The 20092-nt window shown below is 44.6% G+C and overlaps 2 protein-coding genes across 7 annotated transcripts in view; one reads left to right on the top strand and one right to left on the bottom strand.

Moving 5' to 3' along the window:
* LOC116277441 (guanylate-binding protein 7-like) overlaps window positions 1-20092 on the top strand; it is a 250349-nt gene that overhangs the window by 70788 nt on the left and 159469 nt on the right. The window lies entirely within an intron of this gene.
* LOC102537051 (guanylate-binding protein 7-like) lies at window positions 1464-19664 on the bottom strand. Of its 3 annotated transcripts, none has more exons than XM_072974019.1 (11): window positions 19531-19664; window positions 15899-16094; window positions 12581-12708; window positions 10471-10580; window positions 10067-10263; window positions 8466-8711; window positions 7275-7555; window positions 5836-6048; window positions 3652-3754; window positions 3128-3321; window positions 1464-2271 (listed from the first exon to the last, which is right to left on the bottom strand). In XM_072974019.1, exons 2-11 carry the CDS (start codon window positions 16086-16088, stop codon window positions 2032-2034), a joined length of 1902 nt encoding a protein of 633 aa, XP_072830120.1. In that variant the 5' UTR covers window positions 16089-16094; window positions 19531-19664; the 3' UTR covers window positions 1464-2031. The 3 variants fall into 3 exon arrangements, with proteins under 3 accessions (XP_072830120.1, XP_072830121.1, XP_072830122.1); XM_072974020.1 differs by lacking the exon at window positions 19531-19664 and adding an exon at window positions 18951-19001; XM_072974021.1 differs by lacking the exon at window positions 15899-16094 and having other exon boundaries at window positions 19531-19654.

Raw genomic sequence — 20092 nt, 5'->3', positions numbered from 1 at the left:
AAAACCAGTTTCATCTGAAGAGACGCTCCTTGACCAGATTGAGGAATGAAGGTGGACATGAATGGTTTGCAAGTGATGGGCTTTTCCTTCACTCTTTTAATTCATGTCCTTGTGGTGTGAGTCACAGATGGTGGTGGCTTCCTTGCTGGGTAAGTTTCATGGGAGGGAAACATGAGGAACCCAGAGAACACAGAGTGGCCCATCCATCAGAGAGGTGGGCGGCGGGTGCAGGTGGGTGTGCATGCACTTTCTGCCCTTGAGCACTAGTTCCTTAAACTGTGTCCCTTAGCTTGGGACCCCTGGGCAGCAGTTAACATGATAAGGAAATGGGAACTGGGGGCCCTGATGTGTGGCAGCTTGTGTGTTTCTTTACCTGTATTCATGGAAACCCCAGAGTTTGTGTGGTGAGTTTTGTGGTGGGATCTAAGTACACAGTGTGGAAGATCATCCCGTAGATGAGATCCTGAGATGGCAGGGGAGGCAAGTGTAAATAGGTCATTTCAAGTTCAAAGTTATACAACAAGTCATATATTATGAGGGCAACCTGGGACAACAGGCAGCATGGAGGGGGACGCCTCATCCAGGGTCAGGACATCAGGAAACAGGAGACTGGAGGGAGGTTCAGATATTAAAACGTAATGGGTAGTGAGTGAGGAAGCTGGGGTGCGTATGGAAGTCTGTGTTCTGCGCACCAACTCCCAGAGTCAGATTTATGTGCAGTTGTGGAATTACAAGCATTTGATTCTAACCACAGGGGTCTTAAGCCCTAGACAACTAGGAAGAATTTCCAAAATGTTCAGTTGACTTTGAAGAGTAATTTTCTTCTGAAATCATCATCTTTATGAATGTGGTTTTGGTGTTTTGAGACCACTTTAGCCAACATCCCAGGAGACTTCAGCTCATGGGTACCAGTTTCTCTTGTATTTTCTGGAGATTAATTATAACATGTGCATATATTCATTGAAAAATACCAGACTGCAACTGTACATGCTTTCTGTATCTTTATTTTTTCACTTATGATAGATGCACCTTGGAGATGTCCCCATGTTAGCATAAATAAAGCTCCCCTTCATTTCAGTGAGTGCAGAATAGTCCTTTGTACAAGTGTCTGAGGACTGACCTCCCTAGTATGTGACAGGACTTGAAAGTTGTTTCTAGTCTTGTGGAATTTCAACAGTCTTGCAACAAACATACTGCTACATATGCCATTATCAATTTGGGTCAAAAACTGTAAAATGAATTCCCAAATGTTGTCTTGCTGGATCAACAGTATTTGCATTTAAAAGTTTGATATTCTTTTGCACCATTGGCATTCTCCTTGGTGGAGATCAGACACTGCTGGATTCCTGGAACCTTTGCCCGTCAGTGTCCTGGCAAACCAAGTCTTTCTGCCCATCTGAGAGCTGACACAGGAACTTCCTAGTTTTACTTTGCGCATCTTTTGGAGTCAGTGAAGTTTTTTTTTAACATTTTTTTATTGAGTTATAATCATTTTACATTTTGTGTCAAATTCCAGTGTAGAGCACAATTTTTCAGTTATACATGAACATATGTATATTCATGGTCACATTTTTTTCACTGTGAGCTACCACAAGATCACATATCTGTTTCCCTGTGCTGTACTGTATAATATTGTTCATCTCTTCTGCATATAGAGTCAGTGAAGTTAAACATTTTTATTCTCTTTCCACATTTTTGCCCATTTAAAAATGTGGTTGTTGCCCTTTACTCACTGGCGCTGTTTACCTGACGGCGAACGTACATCCTCTTAGTGTTTGTTTTTTTCCTTTTCTTATAACTTTTCTCTAATTCATTATTGTCTTCCAGCTTCTTTCCTATTTCTTCAAATTAGCTAATTCAATCCATTTTTTTTGTTCTTTTTGACATCAGGCCCTGGTAATCACTTTGGTAACACTTTGGTAATCATGTTTTATGTTTAAATTTTCCTTGAACAAAACTAGCATGACACATATTTTTTAAATGAGCTATACTGTTACTCTATTCAAACATAAGAAATCTTCCAAAATATACTTAAGAGGAGTTCAAAAACCTTTTAAAAAGCTCACTGAACAATTTCAGCTCCAAAGCAAATAGATTAAAAGGCACAGGTAGCAATGCAATTAATGTGGTTGTCAACAGATCAATGGCCTGGTCTCTCATGAAGGGGTAATTGTATCTGATTCCTTCAATGTCTTCTTTTAGTTTATTTATTTCACTAGTTAATGCCTCAGATTTCATTTTAAATCCGTCTCTAAGTAGTTCTTCTTGCATCTGTGAAAAGGAGAGAATCCCCTTTTGAAAACACCCAGGCGTCAGCATTGTGTGTCTAACAGCTACGGCAGCTAAGCACGTGTGTCTGTTTCTCTGTCTCCGAGATGTTTTCTTACATTGGCCAATATTTGCAAACATTTGGACCTGGGCAGGATTTACCGCTTCCCATGGTCCCTCAGCACCATGTCCCTGGGCAGGGAGGGGTGGGTCCAGGTCAGGCCTGAGAACTGTCTCAGTCATGAGCTCCAGGACTAAGAATGCACTTCGGGAGGGAATGTAGGTGAATTGCAGTTACTTCCAATTGCCCTGGGGTAAGACGACCACACATATGTCACAGATTATGGCAACTGGTCACTCTCTTTAGAACACTGGCCACCAAGGTCCAGTTTGGGACAAAGAATGCATTGACTCAAGGTGTATAACATGAGTCAGGTGGACCTGGAAACAAAGGCTGCAAATTGTAGAGCTTTCAGCCTCCAGTCCTTCCTACAAGGCACAATCTGGTACTTTCAGGGGCAGGTCTATTTCACGCCCTGATGGTTGTACTGAAAGTCCTAAGAACCACAGGACTGAAGTCCTGTTCACTTGGGGGCAAGTGAGACCCTATGGTCACCACAAATAGCAGCCTAGGAACCCAGGTCATGTTATTTGGACCCTGTGAACCCTAACACTACAGGAAGTGCTGAGTCTAACAGACGTAAGCCTCCTGCTCGGCCCACATCACTTTGATGTTACAATGAATCAAATGTCTTTGGATTTCCCTGTGGGATCTGACTTTACGTAGAATTTCTGCTCCTTCTTCCCAAGGAGCTGGGGTGTCATCCATCAGGTGCCGCCCAGGCCCCTCCAGACCTACCTTCAGCTTGTGCTCCAGCACCTTCTCCTGCTGTCTCAGAAGGTCTTCTTTCTCCCTTTTCATCTTCTCTTCCATCTGCGCTAGATTCTCCTTGAAGCTTTGCTTCTGCATTTCCAGTTTTTGCTCTTGTTCCTTCAGTTGCTCCTTTAGCAATTCTTGTTCCCTCTCAGCAGCCTCCTTCTGGGCACGTTCAACTGTTTAATAAGAATTTTCAAGAGGGGAGAAATATCAGTTATGCCGAGCTGTACCCTCCTGAGCTCAGCCACTAAAGTGACTTGAAAATGGCAGGAGGGAAACTGAACATGCCCTCTATCCACATCAGGAAGACACGCTTCAGCATGGGATGGAAAGGCACTGATCAGACGTACATGCAACCCAACCTCCCAGAGTTGTCTTCAGACATAGCAGAGAGCTTCCACAGAAGGAAAAGAAGTCCCTGGTGTCAGGAAGTGTTTGCTCTCACACCAGACTAAGAGCCGCACAGGAACCACCTTCCCGTCTGTGGGCTCATCCCTGCGCCATACCTGCCACGGCCTTCTCTGCATCTGTGAGGGCTTTGTCTGCCTGCAGGATGGCTTCCTCCACTTCTGCTTGGGACTGCAGGAAGCTCTGCAGGACCTCGTTTGCCTGAGGAAGCAGCAAGAAGCAAGTAGTTGTCAGGCAGCCAAGTCTATTGCAGGGGAAATTTTTGTTCAGTAAAACTACAGATTGGACCCCATTAAATCTTCATTTTTCAAATTACCCCACAGTTTTACAGATGTCAGAATCATGTGCAGCTCTACAACCATCCTCCATTGTCTTCAACTGCATTCCCTGCGGATCGTTTTCCTTCTGAATAATGTTCATCTAATCTTTCTTTATTATAAATCCATTTTTTTTAACTTTAACTTGTAGCTTCTATCTCCTCTTTCAGGCAGCTTTCCTGAGCTCTCTTCTGAGCTCTGAATTCCTGCTGAGAACATGCCGCTGACCCACCAGCTCCACCACTCGAAGGCTGTGTGATCTCAGGCAACTTTCATTTTCATGCAGCATTTTCTCAATTTCATAATGAGGATGGCAGCAGTACCAAATCATTGCTCTGATTACTAAATTGATTGTCTAGGCAATTCAGCAAAGCAGAAGGACCCTGAGATCACCTCCTCTCACAGGGCAACCAAAACACAAGTATTTGCAGAACAACCATACACACACACACACACACACAAACAGAATCTATCAGAAAATATCTGCTATAACTGAAAGCACAAAGAAGAAACCACAAGCATTTGTAGCGTAGACAAATCCCTTCCCCCAAGTGGGTTATTTATAACTGGGAGAATAATGAGACCTGCAGACCTTCTCCCAGATAAGCGTGGGGTCTAAACCCCAACTGGGCTCCCCAGTAACATCTCTAGCCCCAGGAAGACCACAGAGGGTAGGCCAGTGGAGCTCTCTTCCAGAAGTCCCAGAAGGATAACAGAAATAACGACTGCTCTCTTTTGTTTGCTTGTATACTGCTTTTTTTCTGATTGGTAACAGGTTTTTCAAAATGTTTTACTCAATTATTTATTTTTGAGGCGTATCATTGGGTTTATTTATTTATTTATCTTTTGAGGAGGTAATGGGGATCAAACTCAGGACCTTGTGAAGGCTAAGCATGTGCTCCACCGCTTGAGCTCTATCCTCTTCCCCTTGAGCTGTATCTTTCTCCCAAGACTCTACCCTTAAAGGGTGCACACAGAACCTCACACGGGCCTGAACCCGGGACCAGGGACCCAGGGCAGAAGCAGTAATTTGAGGAACCTTGGTCATGTCTACCTGCTGATTCTGGAGAGTGTCCCAGAGAAGCAGAGGGCACCTGCAGCTCACCCTGGGGACAGGGACACTGGTGGTCCCAATTTTGGGGAGCTCCTCTTACCTTGTGGACGTGGTGCTGGCAATCACCATTTTGGCATGTTCTCTCTAGCTTTTTAGCCCCAAGATCCAGCACCACACTGACCCAATTGTCTGCAGGTGACCGTGCTGGGACTCCCAAGGGCAAGCACCTAGCTCAGCATGGACACAGCCCCAGCCATCAGCAGACAGGCTACCTTAGGACCTCCTGAGCCCACAGCCACCTCTACACGGGATCCTGAACAAGCCCCTCACACCAGCATACAAGCACTAGACCTCAAGCCCCCAGAGCACTGCCCTCCAGGCAGAGACCTCAGGCCCAGCTCCACCTACTAGTGGGAAGACACCAGCCATTTAAAGCCTTAGTCCTATACCCCACAGACCCAGCCCCCCACTAGCAGGCCAGATTCTGCAAGACAACCAGCTGGGCTCGGGCTCTGCTCAACGGGCAGTTCAAAGCAAGCTTCAAGACACCCCTAGACTCAGCAACCAACTGTGTGAGTAACAGGGTATCCCCAACAGTGACCCTGGCACCCTGCGTCCTGCACCCAGACCCCAGGACCTGGCTTTGCCCTCCAAGTTAGCTGGCAGTAGCTCTGGGACCTGGCCTCACCCACCAGTGAGTGGCGAACATCTCAGTGTCTCCTGGAACCTTACTCCCCTCACCAGTAACCCAGCACTAAAGCCCCCCCGGGCTCCACAGTCAGCCTCCTGGTGACCTGGTTCCAAGCAGCAGATAGTGGCCTCTGCACAAGGCAGGACCTGGCAACCACATGAATCAACACAGCCCCTCTGACTCCAATCTGCTGTTCTTTTCTCACCCCCTTACTCCTCACCTTGACTCCTTTCCTGGGCAGCAGCTTATAGTTCTGTTCAACCTTGTCCCTTGCTTCTAAGTAGAGCTTGTGTCCTCCAGGAGCAAAGAAAGTTCGTTCCATAAGACCTTCCATCAAGGGCTCTGAAAGCTTCTGAAGCTCAGCCTGACAGTATTTGACAGAGGCCTCTTCATTCTGCACCAAGAATTCTTCCCTCTTTTTCTGGATGGTGCCCTGCCAGGGAAATGTGGGGAAATCTGATAGAAAGAAGCTGTTAGAAGGGAAACTCCAACTGTGTTCCTTTAGAAGAAACAGTCTGACAGCATCAGGGTGCAGGAGACACAGAGTAATAGACATGGAGTCAGGAGACTAGTTCTAGCCCCAGTTCTGACCAGATCTCTGTGTGCCTTGTGGGAAGTCTCTGAAACCCTGTGGGCTCAGACTCCACACCTGTGAAATGATGGGGTTGGCAGGTGTGATGTCCATGATTCCCTTAACTGTAATAGGACTAACAGTCAGCCATTCACCCACAACAGTAATGAAATTTTCATTATGAATGGAAGTAGAGTTTCTTCTGCAAACTTGGGAGCTATGGATAAAAACATATACTTAGCAATTCACTTGCCTATTAATGAATTAACAACACACTATCCAGAGTTCTGAACTCTTCATGGATTCTCTTTTCATTGAGGATTTGAGTTTGTGAAAATATAAGAACAGGCTTTTTTTGCATAAACTTATTAATTACAATTGAGCTGGCTTTGCTCTATGTGAACTAAGATATTTGTAACTTGTAGGATGGTCAAAAGTCAAACTTTCAGTAAAGGTGCCTATGGCAAGGAGAATTGTGATCTCCATGGGTTGTCCCCACTGATGTCCACACTCTGCAGAGTCCCCCGACCTGTGAATACAATGAACACTCATCCCGTGTTTGAATTATGTTACACGGCACAGGTGACTCTATGAAATGGAGATTACCCAAGTGGGCATTACCTAATCACAGGCCCTTTCAAAGGTGTTTTCTCCTGTTGGTAGCAGAAGAGATAGTCAGAGAGATCAGAATAAAGAGGCGGATGCAATGCACCATGGCTGGGTGGAAGACGGAGTGCTGTTCCCCGCAGCCTCCATGTGAGGACCAAGCCTATGTGAACCTCATCTCCAGCCACAGTGCACTGAGACCACCCACATGCCCTGGGCTGGGAGCTGACCTGAAGGAGCGGAAGCCACTAAATATGTGTTGTTTTAGGCTGCTAAACACAGGATAATTCGTTTTCCAGAGTCAAAAATAAAAAGCCCATCTTTTAGAAAAAAGATGGACTGTAGCCCACAGAGGCTTGTCAGTCATAAGAATCTAAATTTATTTTATGATGAGTAGCATATGAACCATGGGGACAATAGAGGGAGTCTAGGATCATTCCAGAAGAATAGAATGAGGACGGAGACCTTCTAAGGCACGTTACCACAAGCTTCTTCTGGAACTCCCGCTTGACATCCTTGAAGGAGTGCTCCATGAAGACTGCGATGGCTTCCCTCTCGCAGGCCGCGTGCACCTCCAGCAGCCCCTGAAGCGTGTCCGTGGGGAGGGTCAGGCGCTGGGCCATCTGCTCGCTGTAGTGGGCGGCTGCCTTCTCCACGGCCGCTGAGTTCTCACGCTCTGCCAGAGTCATCACTGCGTTCTCCAAACAAGGAACTGCCCCACTGTTGATGGTGTCCACGTAGGTCATCACCAGCGTCCCCAGCCCTAAGGGACACAGGATATTTAGGGCAGCAGAGACAGCTCTTACCTGTTTTGGTTTTTTTAACGTTAGAGATCAGCATTCTAAAAATCACTAGGCTTTGACTGAATTTAATTTTCCTCCGCTTTCTCCTCATCTTCATCTTGTCTTCATCCTTGTCTCCTCCTCCTTTGTCTTCCATGAATCCCCTTCTTTATTAAATCACTGTGTCTCCTAGTCACTCCATCTTATGATTCTCAAATACATCACATTATAATATTAAGAGAATGATCTCGAACAGTATGTTCAAGGGTCTCCAAGTACACTTTTCCCAGTGTAATAAAATAAAAAGAACTAATTACACCTGTACATAAGGTACACAGTTGGTGGGCGCTATTTGTAATGAAAGTGTGGTCCCCATGTAAAAGTGTCATCAAGAATTTCAGGACAGTGGCAGAAATACTAAACCAAGCGAGGCCCATCTCAGAACAGGGCCCCGTATGACTGCCCGGGGGCACGTGCATGAAGCCAGCACCAGACGTGAGACTGAGTTTATGTGTGTCTCCCACTCAGTGAGTCTACATGGCTCATGACCTGGTATTTTTTTCTCATTCATGCAAATTCACAGAACATCTTGCGTATATTCATTAACAATACTTATCCCATCAGATGTCACTTCAACGTGCATTTTTCCTTCCTTATCAGGAGCCTGTCCTTATACTATTAGTGTAATAGTATTATGAGATTTGATAGGCTTCAACAACACTTATGTAGGAAAATTTTAATGAAGAAGCATCATTTCTGTGTGTGGCATGAACAACTGCTTTTCCACATTACATACAGAAGAAAACACAATTGCTGACAAAACCACAGTGTGCTCACAGCTCCGTCACACACACTGACCCACGGAGGGACAGGCTGCAACGAGAGACTCACCTCCCCCAGTGACCGTGATCCCCTCTCCTAGGGTCTTGGGTTTTGCATGAGTGAAGACATAAGAACAGAATGCTTTGCATTGCATCTGAAAACTCCCATCCAGTTGGTCATCTGGCACGTCCTCAATATGGGCTAGTAGTTTTTTGTCACTGACAGGCCGGTCAAAGACAAAGCACTTCCGTTTTGGAAAGAAACTCCTGATCATCTCTCTGGGCAGGTTGGAATTTTGGATTTGGGGATCCTCGCCTGCAGAAGTGCAGAAAGAGCAAACACTGAAGGAACAGCCTTCAGGTCAGGGGGGGTGACGACTTTCATTTCCAGGGAGCTTTGCATCCCTGTAGCTCCCCTGCCTGTAAATCTCCTTTTATTCAGTCATGTAAATCAACTTTATACCAATCAACCCAGGGCATGGAAACCTCCCTCCCTGTATTTTATTTTGTTTTATTTTGGTTTAGGTACAGAGCTAAGAGTGTATGAAGTACTTCTGAACAAGACGGGGAGGCATCTGTTCCAAATGAAGAAACTTATGATTATTTTCCTCAGCTCTTCCATGATGTGCAGCAGTGGATCAACTCGTTATTAGATGTTTCTTCAATGATACATTAATCCCAAAACTTGTCAGAAATATTTTTCTGAAATGACATTCCCCAAGACAGAAAGGAAATGTGGGTGGTAAAGTACCATCATGGTCAGGATATTTATGACCTTGCTGGGAAGATCACATGTGGAGAGCAAATAATACTTCGGACAGTAAATGAACAGCTTTATAAGATCAGAGTCAAAAAATACACATTCTATAAATATATTTGGAAGTGGCTTCAGTGTCCACCATCTCATGGTAAGATTTGCTTACATCCAGCTTGGACATCAGCAGTCTTCTGCATCCTTTTATATTGGACGTAACAGTATCATACAGAGTATATCTGGGCATATGACAGCAGTTCAACATGTATTTATTGAAAGGATGAATAAATGATTAAATAAACTAAATGAATATTGCTTTTAGGTACCACCATTATCCTCTCTGCTAAATATTAGCTGACTAATTCATTTATTATATCATGTGTCAGGCAAGGCTGTAGAATAAAGTGTGATGTTATGAGAAATAGGAAATGAGGCATCAGACAGTCTTCCTGGAAGAACATGGCTCTGCTTTGTTTCTGAACTCGTTACTGTGCAAACAGCCTTTCTTTGAGGGGTGTAAGTATCTGGGCAAGTACAATGTACGAGGTGAAGTGTATTTCAAAGATTAGTTCTTGGGTTTACCTTGTGATTCTGTGTTTACCAATTTCTGTATTGATAAGTATTTTTCTCAGGAAAGGAGACACACTTCATATTTAACATAAGCGTGTGATCCTTGCTTATTCACGGCATCAAATTTGCTGAAATCATTTGGTCTAATACTGGATTCTAAATTTCCTCTTTGAACTTAAACTCTGACCACTGGATTCTTTTTCACAAGGATGCCTGGAGCCAAACACCATCGTTCACCCAGCACAAGTCCAATCTCAAATAAAGACTGATGTCACATGCTGGGTGGCAGGGCTCTGCGAACCTCACGACCTCCTGACCCTCCCAGCAGCCTGGCCATGCTCTGATACCTGGAATCAACCTCAAGGCATTCTCCAGGTACTCGTCTTCAGTGATGGGGCATCCATCTAGCTCCAGATCCAGCATGAAATCCCGCACAGTCCACACAAAGTCTGGAAAGAAACTCACAAATTCGGCTGAGTCCTCTCCATCATCAGAGCTGCATGAGGATTTTCTCCTGATCAGATTTGTGAGTTCGGTCACATAGCTGGCTCTTAGCTAAGGAATGAGAGGTGCCCCACAACACAATTTCCAGATTGCCCCCCAAAACAAGTTTTATCAGCATTCCTCTCTGCCCCATTTCCCCTTCTCCTCAGCCTTGAGAACGGAGTCATGGGAAAGCAAAATAAGCCTCAGCGGCCATTCCCACCAACTCAGTTAACTGGACCCGGGGCTTCCAGTCCGGGAAGGATACTGCAGCTGCTCCAGGGCCTGGTGGTTGATGTTGCTCATGCTGTTGTAGACAAGGCAGCTGCTCAGAAGCACAGCCAGGGCGAAGGTCCATGAGTCACTCTTGGAGTCACCCTAGAATGCAGCAGGGAGTCCACAGCTCATTCTCTCATTTGGTTGGTCATTTTCTATGTCAGCTGTACCGTAACTCAACAGGACGGCAAATGACATAAACTTTAAAACAATGCTAAATCCAAACCTTCCCCATGATCACATGGGCCCTTCTCAGGGGCTCAGTTGCATTAGCTTTTAGTAGAAAGGAACAACACTATAGATCTGTGTCACGTGTTTGACACAGTGACTGGCACATAGAAGCAATGCAATAAGGGAGCAATGATCCTTCTGCAAACTTCTCTCAACTGTGGGCTATATTAGGGGCACAAATGTCACTTACCTAAACTCATCAAATGTTCATTGTGTGTCTAGAAAACACCAGACAGTGCATTTGTTTTTGTGGCTAGAAAGCTCCATAAGACTGTCCCTAGCACTGGTGACATGGCTTTCTAAGAGGGACAGATACATGTGCAACCATATAAATGCATCCAAGATGATAAACTGCCTGAAGTGCATCCACATGTTCTCATGTGAAGGTCACAGATGCAATACAAAAAAGAAAAAAAAAAAAAGGACAAAACAAAAGTACTCTGAATTCAGAGCCAGAATTGCTTATGTCGGTCAGGGACGTGATGGCATTCAACTGAAAATAGCTGGGCTTTAAAGAACTGATGGACATGGGTTTGTGGAGAGAAAGGGCCGGTGCAGATGGAAGGACCGGGAGAAGTGAATCAGTACTGCCAACAACTGCGGTCCCACAGAGGAATCACAGGGCTATTTTATTTGACTGAAGTGATGCTCATGGCGGTGCTAGGAGATGGTGAGGCTGAAACCGAGATGAGGGCAAGTCCTGAGTGGCCATGTAAGGGAGTCAAATACTATCATGACAAGTAGTGAGGGCAGCAGGTGTTCATCTGCTATCAGTTTACAATTTGCTATATTCTGGTTCCTTGACAAATGTAATGAGATAAAAAGAAGAGGGTTATGCAAACTATGGACTATTAGGAACTGTAGATCATCTTCGGTTGACACTGAGGTGATTGTTGTTTACTTTAAACATGAATGTTTAAATTCAGAATCTCTGAATTCATTCCACAGCTCTTTTCTGCAGTAATGAAAGCCAAAGACTCACGGTCACTACTTTTGACACTGACTCAGACTAAGATAAAAGGGAAAAGATCGATTGCAAGCAGAACTATAACCCAAAGTATTTATGATTACCCCATGTCAAGTGCTTTTGGGGGGCCGAGCACACTGTTTACAGACGACATTGAGGAATCCCTCTTCAAAGCCCAGACTCTTGGACTAAAATCATCATGAATGACCTTAATGTAGCTGAACCTTTTCTGGAGATAATTGAATGGGCGTATTTCACTGAAACCCTATTTTCATGATTCCCGCCTCTAACCCCATCAACCGCACACACCTTAACCTTTAGAATTCATTGACCGCACGGGTTACACCTTCCACCAGGCCATGTACCCAAATCTGAGCAGTAGGGGTAGGTTCTCACTTCCTGTACCCATGTTTCCATGTACTGATAACTCTGTATATTTCTTATCTCCCCAACAAAGCCCTGGGCCCAGACCTCACTCACTGTGATGTCTGTGGCACTGAACACAAAGCCCTGGAATTCTGATGTCCAGTATTTGCTAATTTGGATCTTTCACCCCAGTGTGAAAAGAAAGATCTGTCCCTAATACTCAAAGAATTTAAGTTATTAATGAATAAATTAGAGGAAATTGAATTTAGCTTCATTATTCATCATTGGACTTGCAGTATATAGGAATGTGTCATCAAATTTGAATTGAGATGGGAATTTGAATTTCCCATCTCAGTGGAAGAGAAGGATAGAGCTCAGTGGTAGAGTATGTGCTTAGCATGCACGGGAGCCTGGGGTCGAGATCCCTAGTACCTCCATTCAAAGGAAAAAAAACTAATCACCTCCTTCCAAAAATTAAAATTAAAATAAGTTAAAATGTAAGTGGACTATCAAGAGCAAAGAAGATTTTCTGCTTTACCTTTTCCACATCACCCAGGCCCTCAGTGTCCAGAAGGACCAGGGTGTGGCTCTCCTTGGAGGGGTGGGGCACACACCACATCCAGATGCCCTTCGTTTCAGACCTCACCGTGGAGCCCAGAAAGAAACCTGCAAAGGAAGAGAAGAAAGCAGTGTGCAGTGACAGCAGACGGTCCAGGATGAGCTCGGCTTACCTTGGCTACCATTGTCTGCACATGAGAGCCTGTCTGAAAGGGAGGTTCCTCCATTTCAGCAAGAACAGCAAATCCTACCTCTGTACCTCTTCAGAACCATCTCAAGAAACACTTCCTGTTACCTATTCACCTCCTGCCATTATTGGCTCAAATTGTGTCACATTCCAGGATTACTGTAAACTCTATTAACCCTTCTATTTTTATCTGACACTGAAAAGCTCCATTCCTCCACTTTCTGATGGAGAGGAACCAGTGAGAAGTAGTAGCAGTAGACCAGAATTCAGGCATGTGTGCCCGTAGCTTCCACCCGGGTGACCCCCAGCGTCCCAGCAGCTCTGCTTCTGTATCTTGGTCCCATGTCCTTATATTTTGCTCCAGCCAGTAGCTCTGGTCTTTGGTACGTTCTGGAAACCACTCACTGCCTTTCTCCTCAGACTGCAGGAGTTACAATGGCTGCGTGGCTGTTGCTCATGCCACTCCCTGGGCGCCTCCACTTTCTTCACTGGTTCACTCTGCCCTGCTGGTGTTTGGGTAGCTGTCCCACCACTGAGCATCCTCAGTTACCCTTTAAGTGGATCATCGGTGCCCTTCCAGCACCTGGACTGGTATACAAGCTTTGCTAGATTTTTTCTTCCTCTTTATACCTGGATTTTCCTCCTTTCAGTTCTCCTCCCCAAAATGATGAATTATTTGTTCACTGACTCAGGATATAATAGAAAAGAAAGCAGAAAAGACCTGTCAGAATTTCTTATTTTTTTCCAAATATTTAAACCCACAGGGAGAGATGTGAAGTATATGCCTGAGAAGCTACAGGTAATATATCTTGTCCAAGATTTATACCACCTGTCATATACCAACACTGCCTTCACCTGAGAACAGAAATGGATGTGATGAAACACCAAGGGGAGCGCCGTTCAGCATGGCTCAGGCCCTTCAGTTTCCAAACGCAGTGTGCTCTGCATGGAGGGGATATAACACTGACATGATCCACACTATTCTTCATCAAAATAGCATTTGACTGCTTGCTGATTAATGCAGAGCAATCTGACCTTCCCCAGGAGAAAAGACAAGGTGTACCTGGTGTTCATTATTGTCAGTAGGAGAGATAAGGACCAGAGAGAAGTCATCACAAGGAGAGAGTGGTGACTTGCTTCTTCTCATCCTCCTTGACTGGTCACTAAATGTGTATATGTGTGTGTGTGTGTGTGTGTGTGTGTGTGTGTGTATGTGTGTCTGTGTTGCTCTTCCTGTGATATGACTAGTGTGATGGTTCACAGTTCAGGTGTTTTAAAACATAACTAGTGTAGGGATTTCCTCCATAAGGGAAATCACTTCCTTATTGCCTGATATTACCTCAAGGAGAATAAAAAATGAACATTATTGAATCTCATTGACTGGTATCTTTTCTTAGAATTCTCAAATCTTTAATCCCTCAAGAAGATGACAATTAATTCAGCCTGGCAAGGAAAAGTGTCCTCCCCTGATTGGTGGTCAAGATTTCCTCTAAAAGAAAGACAAGGATTGAGTGTTTTGTTTGAAACTAATGGGAGATTGCAAAGCCAAAAGGAAAGAGAAAGGAAGAAAACTAGAGAGTGTGAGAGAAATACAGAGAGAGTCTGAGAGAGACAATGAGACATTCCTGGGATCCTTTGAGTTTAGTGGACTGAGGTCCTAGCCCCTAATTCTGCTAAGTCACTGAACCACAGAGGAAGATATTAGGAAGGAAATGGTGAGTGGTTTTCTCAGACAGAAATGCTCTATAGCACACAGGCACATTGTCCTAGAAATCAGTAAGAACCACGTAGGAAACTTAGTAGGGAAAAACCCCAACTTCTTGAAATAGGGAATGTAAATCACAATCCCATCCTTGAATAGGTGCTCAACTTTAATGGCATTGAGGCAAATAATGTGCCACTATACACACAGCACATCAGCAAGAGGTAAAGTGTTTTTACCAAAGTTTCATGAGGATGTGAAGCATTCTAAATTACTTCTAATAAGCATACACATTGAACAGAAAGCTTAATAGTTTGCTCGATACACTGTAGGAATGCTGAAGACATAAAGACTCCTTGACTCAGCACGTCCACATCTGGGCACATCACACAAGGAAGCTGTGCACATGTGCACCAGGATACAGAGACAACAACTCTCACGACGGCACCATTCATGAAGCAGCAGAGCTGCACGTGATACCAATGTCCATCAGCACCAGTGGGTGAATACACCATGGTGCCCTCTGACAACTGCATGCTCTGCAATCAGCAAAAATAATTATAGACATGTATGATGAACTAGATCGACCTCGTAAACATCTTAGCAAGACTACGAAGCAAGATCCTAATTAGCACCAGCATGCAACTTCCTATACAAAGTCCAAGCTGTGTTTTAGAAACATGTATATAGATTTTAAACTCATGTTTACACAGGAAGTGTGAAAGAACACACCATGAAAATCAAAAGATCACTTAGCTCTTGTGAGCATGTGAGGCATGTGATACAGGCTTTTGGGTGTTGGTGATGTTTTATTTCTTGACTTGAGCAGTGACTGAACAGATAATCACTTTGCATTATCAACTTTATTATATATGTAATATATATATATTTGTGCACTCTTCTGTATGTGTTCAAGTTCACATATTAGAAAATACTATATAGAGAAACAGAAAGAGTATAGTTTATGAATGTTTTCCTGTGAAATAAAGCCAAAAAAAAAAAAAAAAGGATAGCAGCCCCATTGAGATATGGGATGCAGGGATTTTGCTGTCCATTCTTCCTTCCATTCCTTTAAAAGAATAGGACATATTGAACAGTGTTTGTGGGCTGTGTTAAATAACCCTGTGGTTTAGGACAAAAGTGTTGAAGGAGAAAAGAGGAGAATAATGACTGCAGATGAGCCCCTGAGAAGATGGGAGTGATGGGATCAGGACTAAGGAGGTGGATGGTTTGACAGGTGAGGAAATTCCCTGTTACTGGACAAAAGAGTAAACTTCATTTCCTTTGGTGGTGAGAGTTAGAAGTCCCGTCCAGTGCGAGGGGTTAGACTCTTCCTGAGCAGGACCCTGGAGGAAGATGCTCAGCACCTGCATTATCCCTGCTTCCAAGAAGCCCTGAGCAGCACTCACCATGGTTCTGTCCCACCAGGCGATTCATCAGGTAGGACTTTCCCATCCGATATGGCCCTACAATGGCCACCACCACCACAGGCTGAGACATCTGGTCAAGAATCTTCAGTGCATTTGGATTTACTGTCATCTGGCTGTTCTGTCTTTTTACCAGACAGATGGGGTTCATCATGCTGGGTCCAGATGCCATGGGAAGCTGTAACCCAGAGCAACAACTCAGTAGAACACAAGATGCTGAAGTCATCTCATGGTCACACAAGTCACGTGCACATCAGCTTTTTGCTTGTGGAACTTATATGTGAATTTTCTATGTTTGTATGTTTTCAAATGATAACTATTAGTCTACTGTGTGAAGGCCTGATACAGATACCTTGTATGTGTTCTGTTAGTGGTCTTCAGGGGAAACCTAGGACAACCTTGCCAACATGATGCACACAGTGAATAGAACGAGAAAACAAGGGACTGATGATGGAGACCTGACAAGTTTCTGAGGTTTTTTTTTTTTTAATTTTATGGGACAGGCATATGTAATCAGGTTTACTTATTTAATTTTTATAAGAGGTACTGGGGATTGATCCCAGGACCTCATGCAAGCTAAGCCTGCACTCTACCACTTAAGCTATAACCTCCCCTCGATGGAGACTTGAGAACACTAACATGTTGTGGGTAAGTAAAGGCAGAATGGGACTTGAAGGAGCTGAGGAGTGACCAGAGAAGATTTCAGGAGTTCCAGAATGATTTGATCACTCAGTAACTGAATAAATATTTATGGAAGAATTACCATGTGTTGGATGCTGTTCTAGGTGCTTAGTATCAAACAGTGAACAAAATGGATACAAATCCCTGCCTCCTGGAGCTCCATGTAATGGAAGAGACAGATACCATAGAAAGAGGAGGAGCAAAACACTAAGTGTGTATTAAATGATGGTGAATGCTCCAAAGGAAACAGGTAAGGCATGGGACAGAATGTGTGGGAGGTAGATTAACATAGAGGGTAGTCAGCAAAGGCCTGAGTCATAAAGGGAAAAGGAATATGATTGGAGACCTTGGTGAGGACAGATGCAGTGATCGGTGGGAGCAGGAATGGGCTGCAGGAGGCGTGACTGTGAGAGAAAGAAGGAGGGAGGGACAAAGAAGCCGGCTCTCCCTCAAACACAACAGGACAGAGCTTTGTGCTACCTACACAAAGTTGTGCATGCAATCATTAACTTACTAACTGAAATGACAGCACATCTGTGATTATTAAGGCTGATAGGGGAGAGAGGCAAGCAACAGGGCCATCTGCCTAGATCTGCCAGAGTCTCACATCTGCACCAGGATCTACTTTAAATGATTTCAGCACAATGATTGGGTGTTTTGTAATATCCAGAGACAGCAGTTAGAGAGCTCTGACTGTCCCTTTAGATTCTTACAGACAATATGAAGCAACAGCCACACTTCAGTAGCTGTGTGACCACCAGAAAGAGTCATTTCTCTGGGCCTCAGGTTTTCCTTCTGTAAAATGGCAGCACCAAAAGTAAATATTGTTCATCAGGGTCATTAGGGGATTAAATACCCCAGAATGTTCAAAATGCTCTTAAAAATCATGCTGGTACCTATTAAACCCTGAATAAGTACTGTTTCAAAATTGAGCATTCAACATGCCGAAGGCAGGGTGGGTCACTTCTGAGTGAAGGTGGAGGATTGGCTGTGTCCTGAGGCAGTGGCAGTTCCCTCCCTGGGTGCAAGCAAATGGGACGTCACATGCCATGAGGATGATGAGCAGGCCCAGGAGGCCCGGCTATAACAGCTGAGAGGGATGACACCGAGGGAGAGAGAGTCAGGTGGGAGCCCTCAGAGCTGCCCAGGGGTGTCCAAGCACCGGGTCTGCAGCCTGGCTGCCAGGGGTCAAACACAAGGGTTCAGGTCACTTACTGTCTGTTGGGACCTTGACAAAGGAGCTTAACGATGTAAGCCTCAATTTTCTTATCAATATCGTAGGGAAAACAGGAATTGTTGCCTGATTCTCTGCTTTACAGCTGGTAATTTGTAGATTCTCAGAAAAATTTAACATTTCCTGCATTAAAGTACTCTTTCAAGAGCAATAAGTTAGACAATGTGTTACACTGTGTCAATGCATTCCTTGAAGTATCAGTTGCCAGGAAATATAAGGTATATACAATCTTTTTGTTAGAAAAACCATGAATTTGTTTAGCAGACGTCCTCTCTACAATTTATTTTTTTCTATAGTGGAGAGGGAGAAGAGATGCGGAAGTAAAATGTCCTTTTACTGCTGCGTCATGTGAAAATTAATAAAAGGAAATCTCACTGAAATGGAGGCCAGAAGGCAGCACTCTCATGCGGTACCGCTGGAGGTCAGTTACAGGAAGGCTTGTCAATGACAGCCCACCAGGGAAGAATCATCAACAGGAAAGGCATCAAGGGCAGTTCCCAAAAGGAGCATCTGTGCATTGCATCACCTACAAGAACTGTCCACCCCGACAAGTCAGCCAGTGAGAACCACTTATCATCTCACTTTTCTCCAATGGACTTTCTTTCAAAATAATCCTTCCCAACTCCCTCCCTTTTCTCTATAAAATAAGGTTTCTCTTCTTTGTTTGTTGCATTTGCTTATGGCTTTTGCTAGAGCTTGCTAGCAATTCCTCTGCTATTCCTGAACAAACCCATTTTGACATGAAAAATAGCTGTTTAATTTTTAAGGTGAATAAGCAAGAGGAATTATGGAGATCACTTCTTAGATTGAACATTGATAAAGCTTGTGTAACAGTCAATGAGCTTAGAAAGATTTTGTTTTTAATTCAGACTATGCTGAGGTACCAAAACCAAGAAACCTTTTAAATTTGAAACTAAATAATTACAATAGTGCTACGAGATAGCAGAAGATGATCAACAGCTTGCAAATTTGATTCCTGAGAGTTGTCTGGGGTGATGGTTAAAAATACCACATGCCCTGTGTCTTCAGCAAGTACAAAGTTACCCTGAGGCAGATCGTGTTTGGGCTACTCAGTAAAAACAATGCACGATTAACAAACATGCTTAGACTTACAGTTACCTTTAATAGTTTTTTTAGTGAGAGTCCAATTTAATTACTCTGCATAATCCAGGTCTGTAGTATTTGGAATAGCAAATGTTAATACATAACTCATCCAGGGTCAGTCTTTCAGGATGTAAGTTGTCTATACGTGAAGGATCATCTTTTCTCTGCTTCTCCAAAGCCCAGAGGGGCAGGGGCAAAACCTGTCTGAGGTGGGGAGGAGGGTCAGGAGGGAGGGACCTGACCTGGGAGGGACCCCATCCAGCGCCTCAGGGAAGAGTTTGGTGGAGGGCCCTCAGTCCTAAAAAAGACCTCCATCCCCTTCCCTCAGATGAGGTAGGAAGCATTCTTCCTTCTCACATGCACAGCTCTTTGCTGCAGCCCCTGACTAGGGACAAACCTGGCAGCCGCCCTGCATCCACACGGAGCCACAGAGCCCGCCCAGCCAGGGACCAGACCAGCCGCTCTCCCTCCCGCGGAGCTGGCGCCCGAGCCTCCCCGCCTGCAGCGCGGGGGTCTGCGCTGGGGGAGTTCTTGGTGTGCTTGTTGCTAGTCAATGGCAACGTGCAAGGAAGGTCAAGTTTAGGAACAAACTCACGTGGCGCTGGTGATACACCGCGGATCACGTTCTCAGCTGCCCTGGGCGCAGGAGAAGCTCCTCTGGCGTTTGGCTCCTCTGGAAACGGAGTCTTCTCTTTAGAAGTTGAAAACTGGGCTGGGTGTTAAAGCCATCCAACCAGTGTTGAGTAGGTTTACAAGAAACGAAAGCAAAAGGACATGGCGTTTTCTGGGAAGGGCAAAGACTGTTTCCTTACTTAATTTCCTTTCCTTCCTTTCTCCCTCCCTCCCTTCCTTCCTTGCTTGCTTTCTTGCTTGCTTTCTCACTTTCTCTCTCTCAATTTCTGTTTCTTTCTCTTTATCTTCCTTCCTTCATTCCTCCTGTTACAGAAACAACAGGCCAGCCAAGAAACAAGCACCACTCAGAGGGTTGGAGTACTCAGATGCATTATGCTGGTGGGCTCAGAGGGGCTTCTGCTCCAAAGTTCTGAGAACCTGCAAGATGTGTGCGTGAGGATTTATAGGTAAAGTACAAGCTTGGGGTATTTGGCCAATAGGCACGGAACAGCTTTAGCAGCATCATTATCACAAAAGTGGAGGCA

The sequence above is a fragment of the Vicugna pacos genome, chromosome 13, assembly GCF_048564905.1.
Source record: "Vicugna pacos chromosome 13, VicPac4, whole genome shotgun sequence".
Taxonomy (NCBI): domain Eukaryota; kingdom Metazoa; phylum Chordata; class Mammalia; order Artiodactyla; family Camelidae; genus Vicugna; species Vicugna pacos.
The sequence above is the reverse complement of the archived record's forward strand: the minus strand, read 5'-3'. Positions and strand labels throughout refer to the sequence as shown.

Coding starts and splice junctions, on each gene's coding strand:
- LOC102537051 (XM_072974019.1), bottom strand. CDS start 16,088: ATGGCATCTGGACCCAGCATGATGAACCCCATCTGTCTGGTAAAAAGA. Junction 10,264..10,470: donor CAGGCCCTGGAGCAGCTGCA/GTATCCTTCCCG, acceptor GCTAAGAGCCAG/CTATGTGACCGAACTCACAA. Junction 8,712..10,066: donor TGCCTTGAGGTTGATTCCAG/GTATCAGAGCAT, acceptor GCACTTCTGCAG/GCGAGGATCCCCAAATCCAA.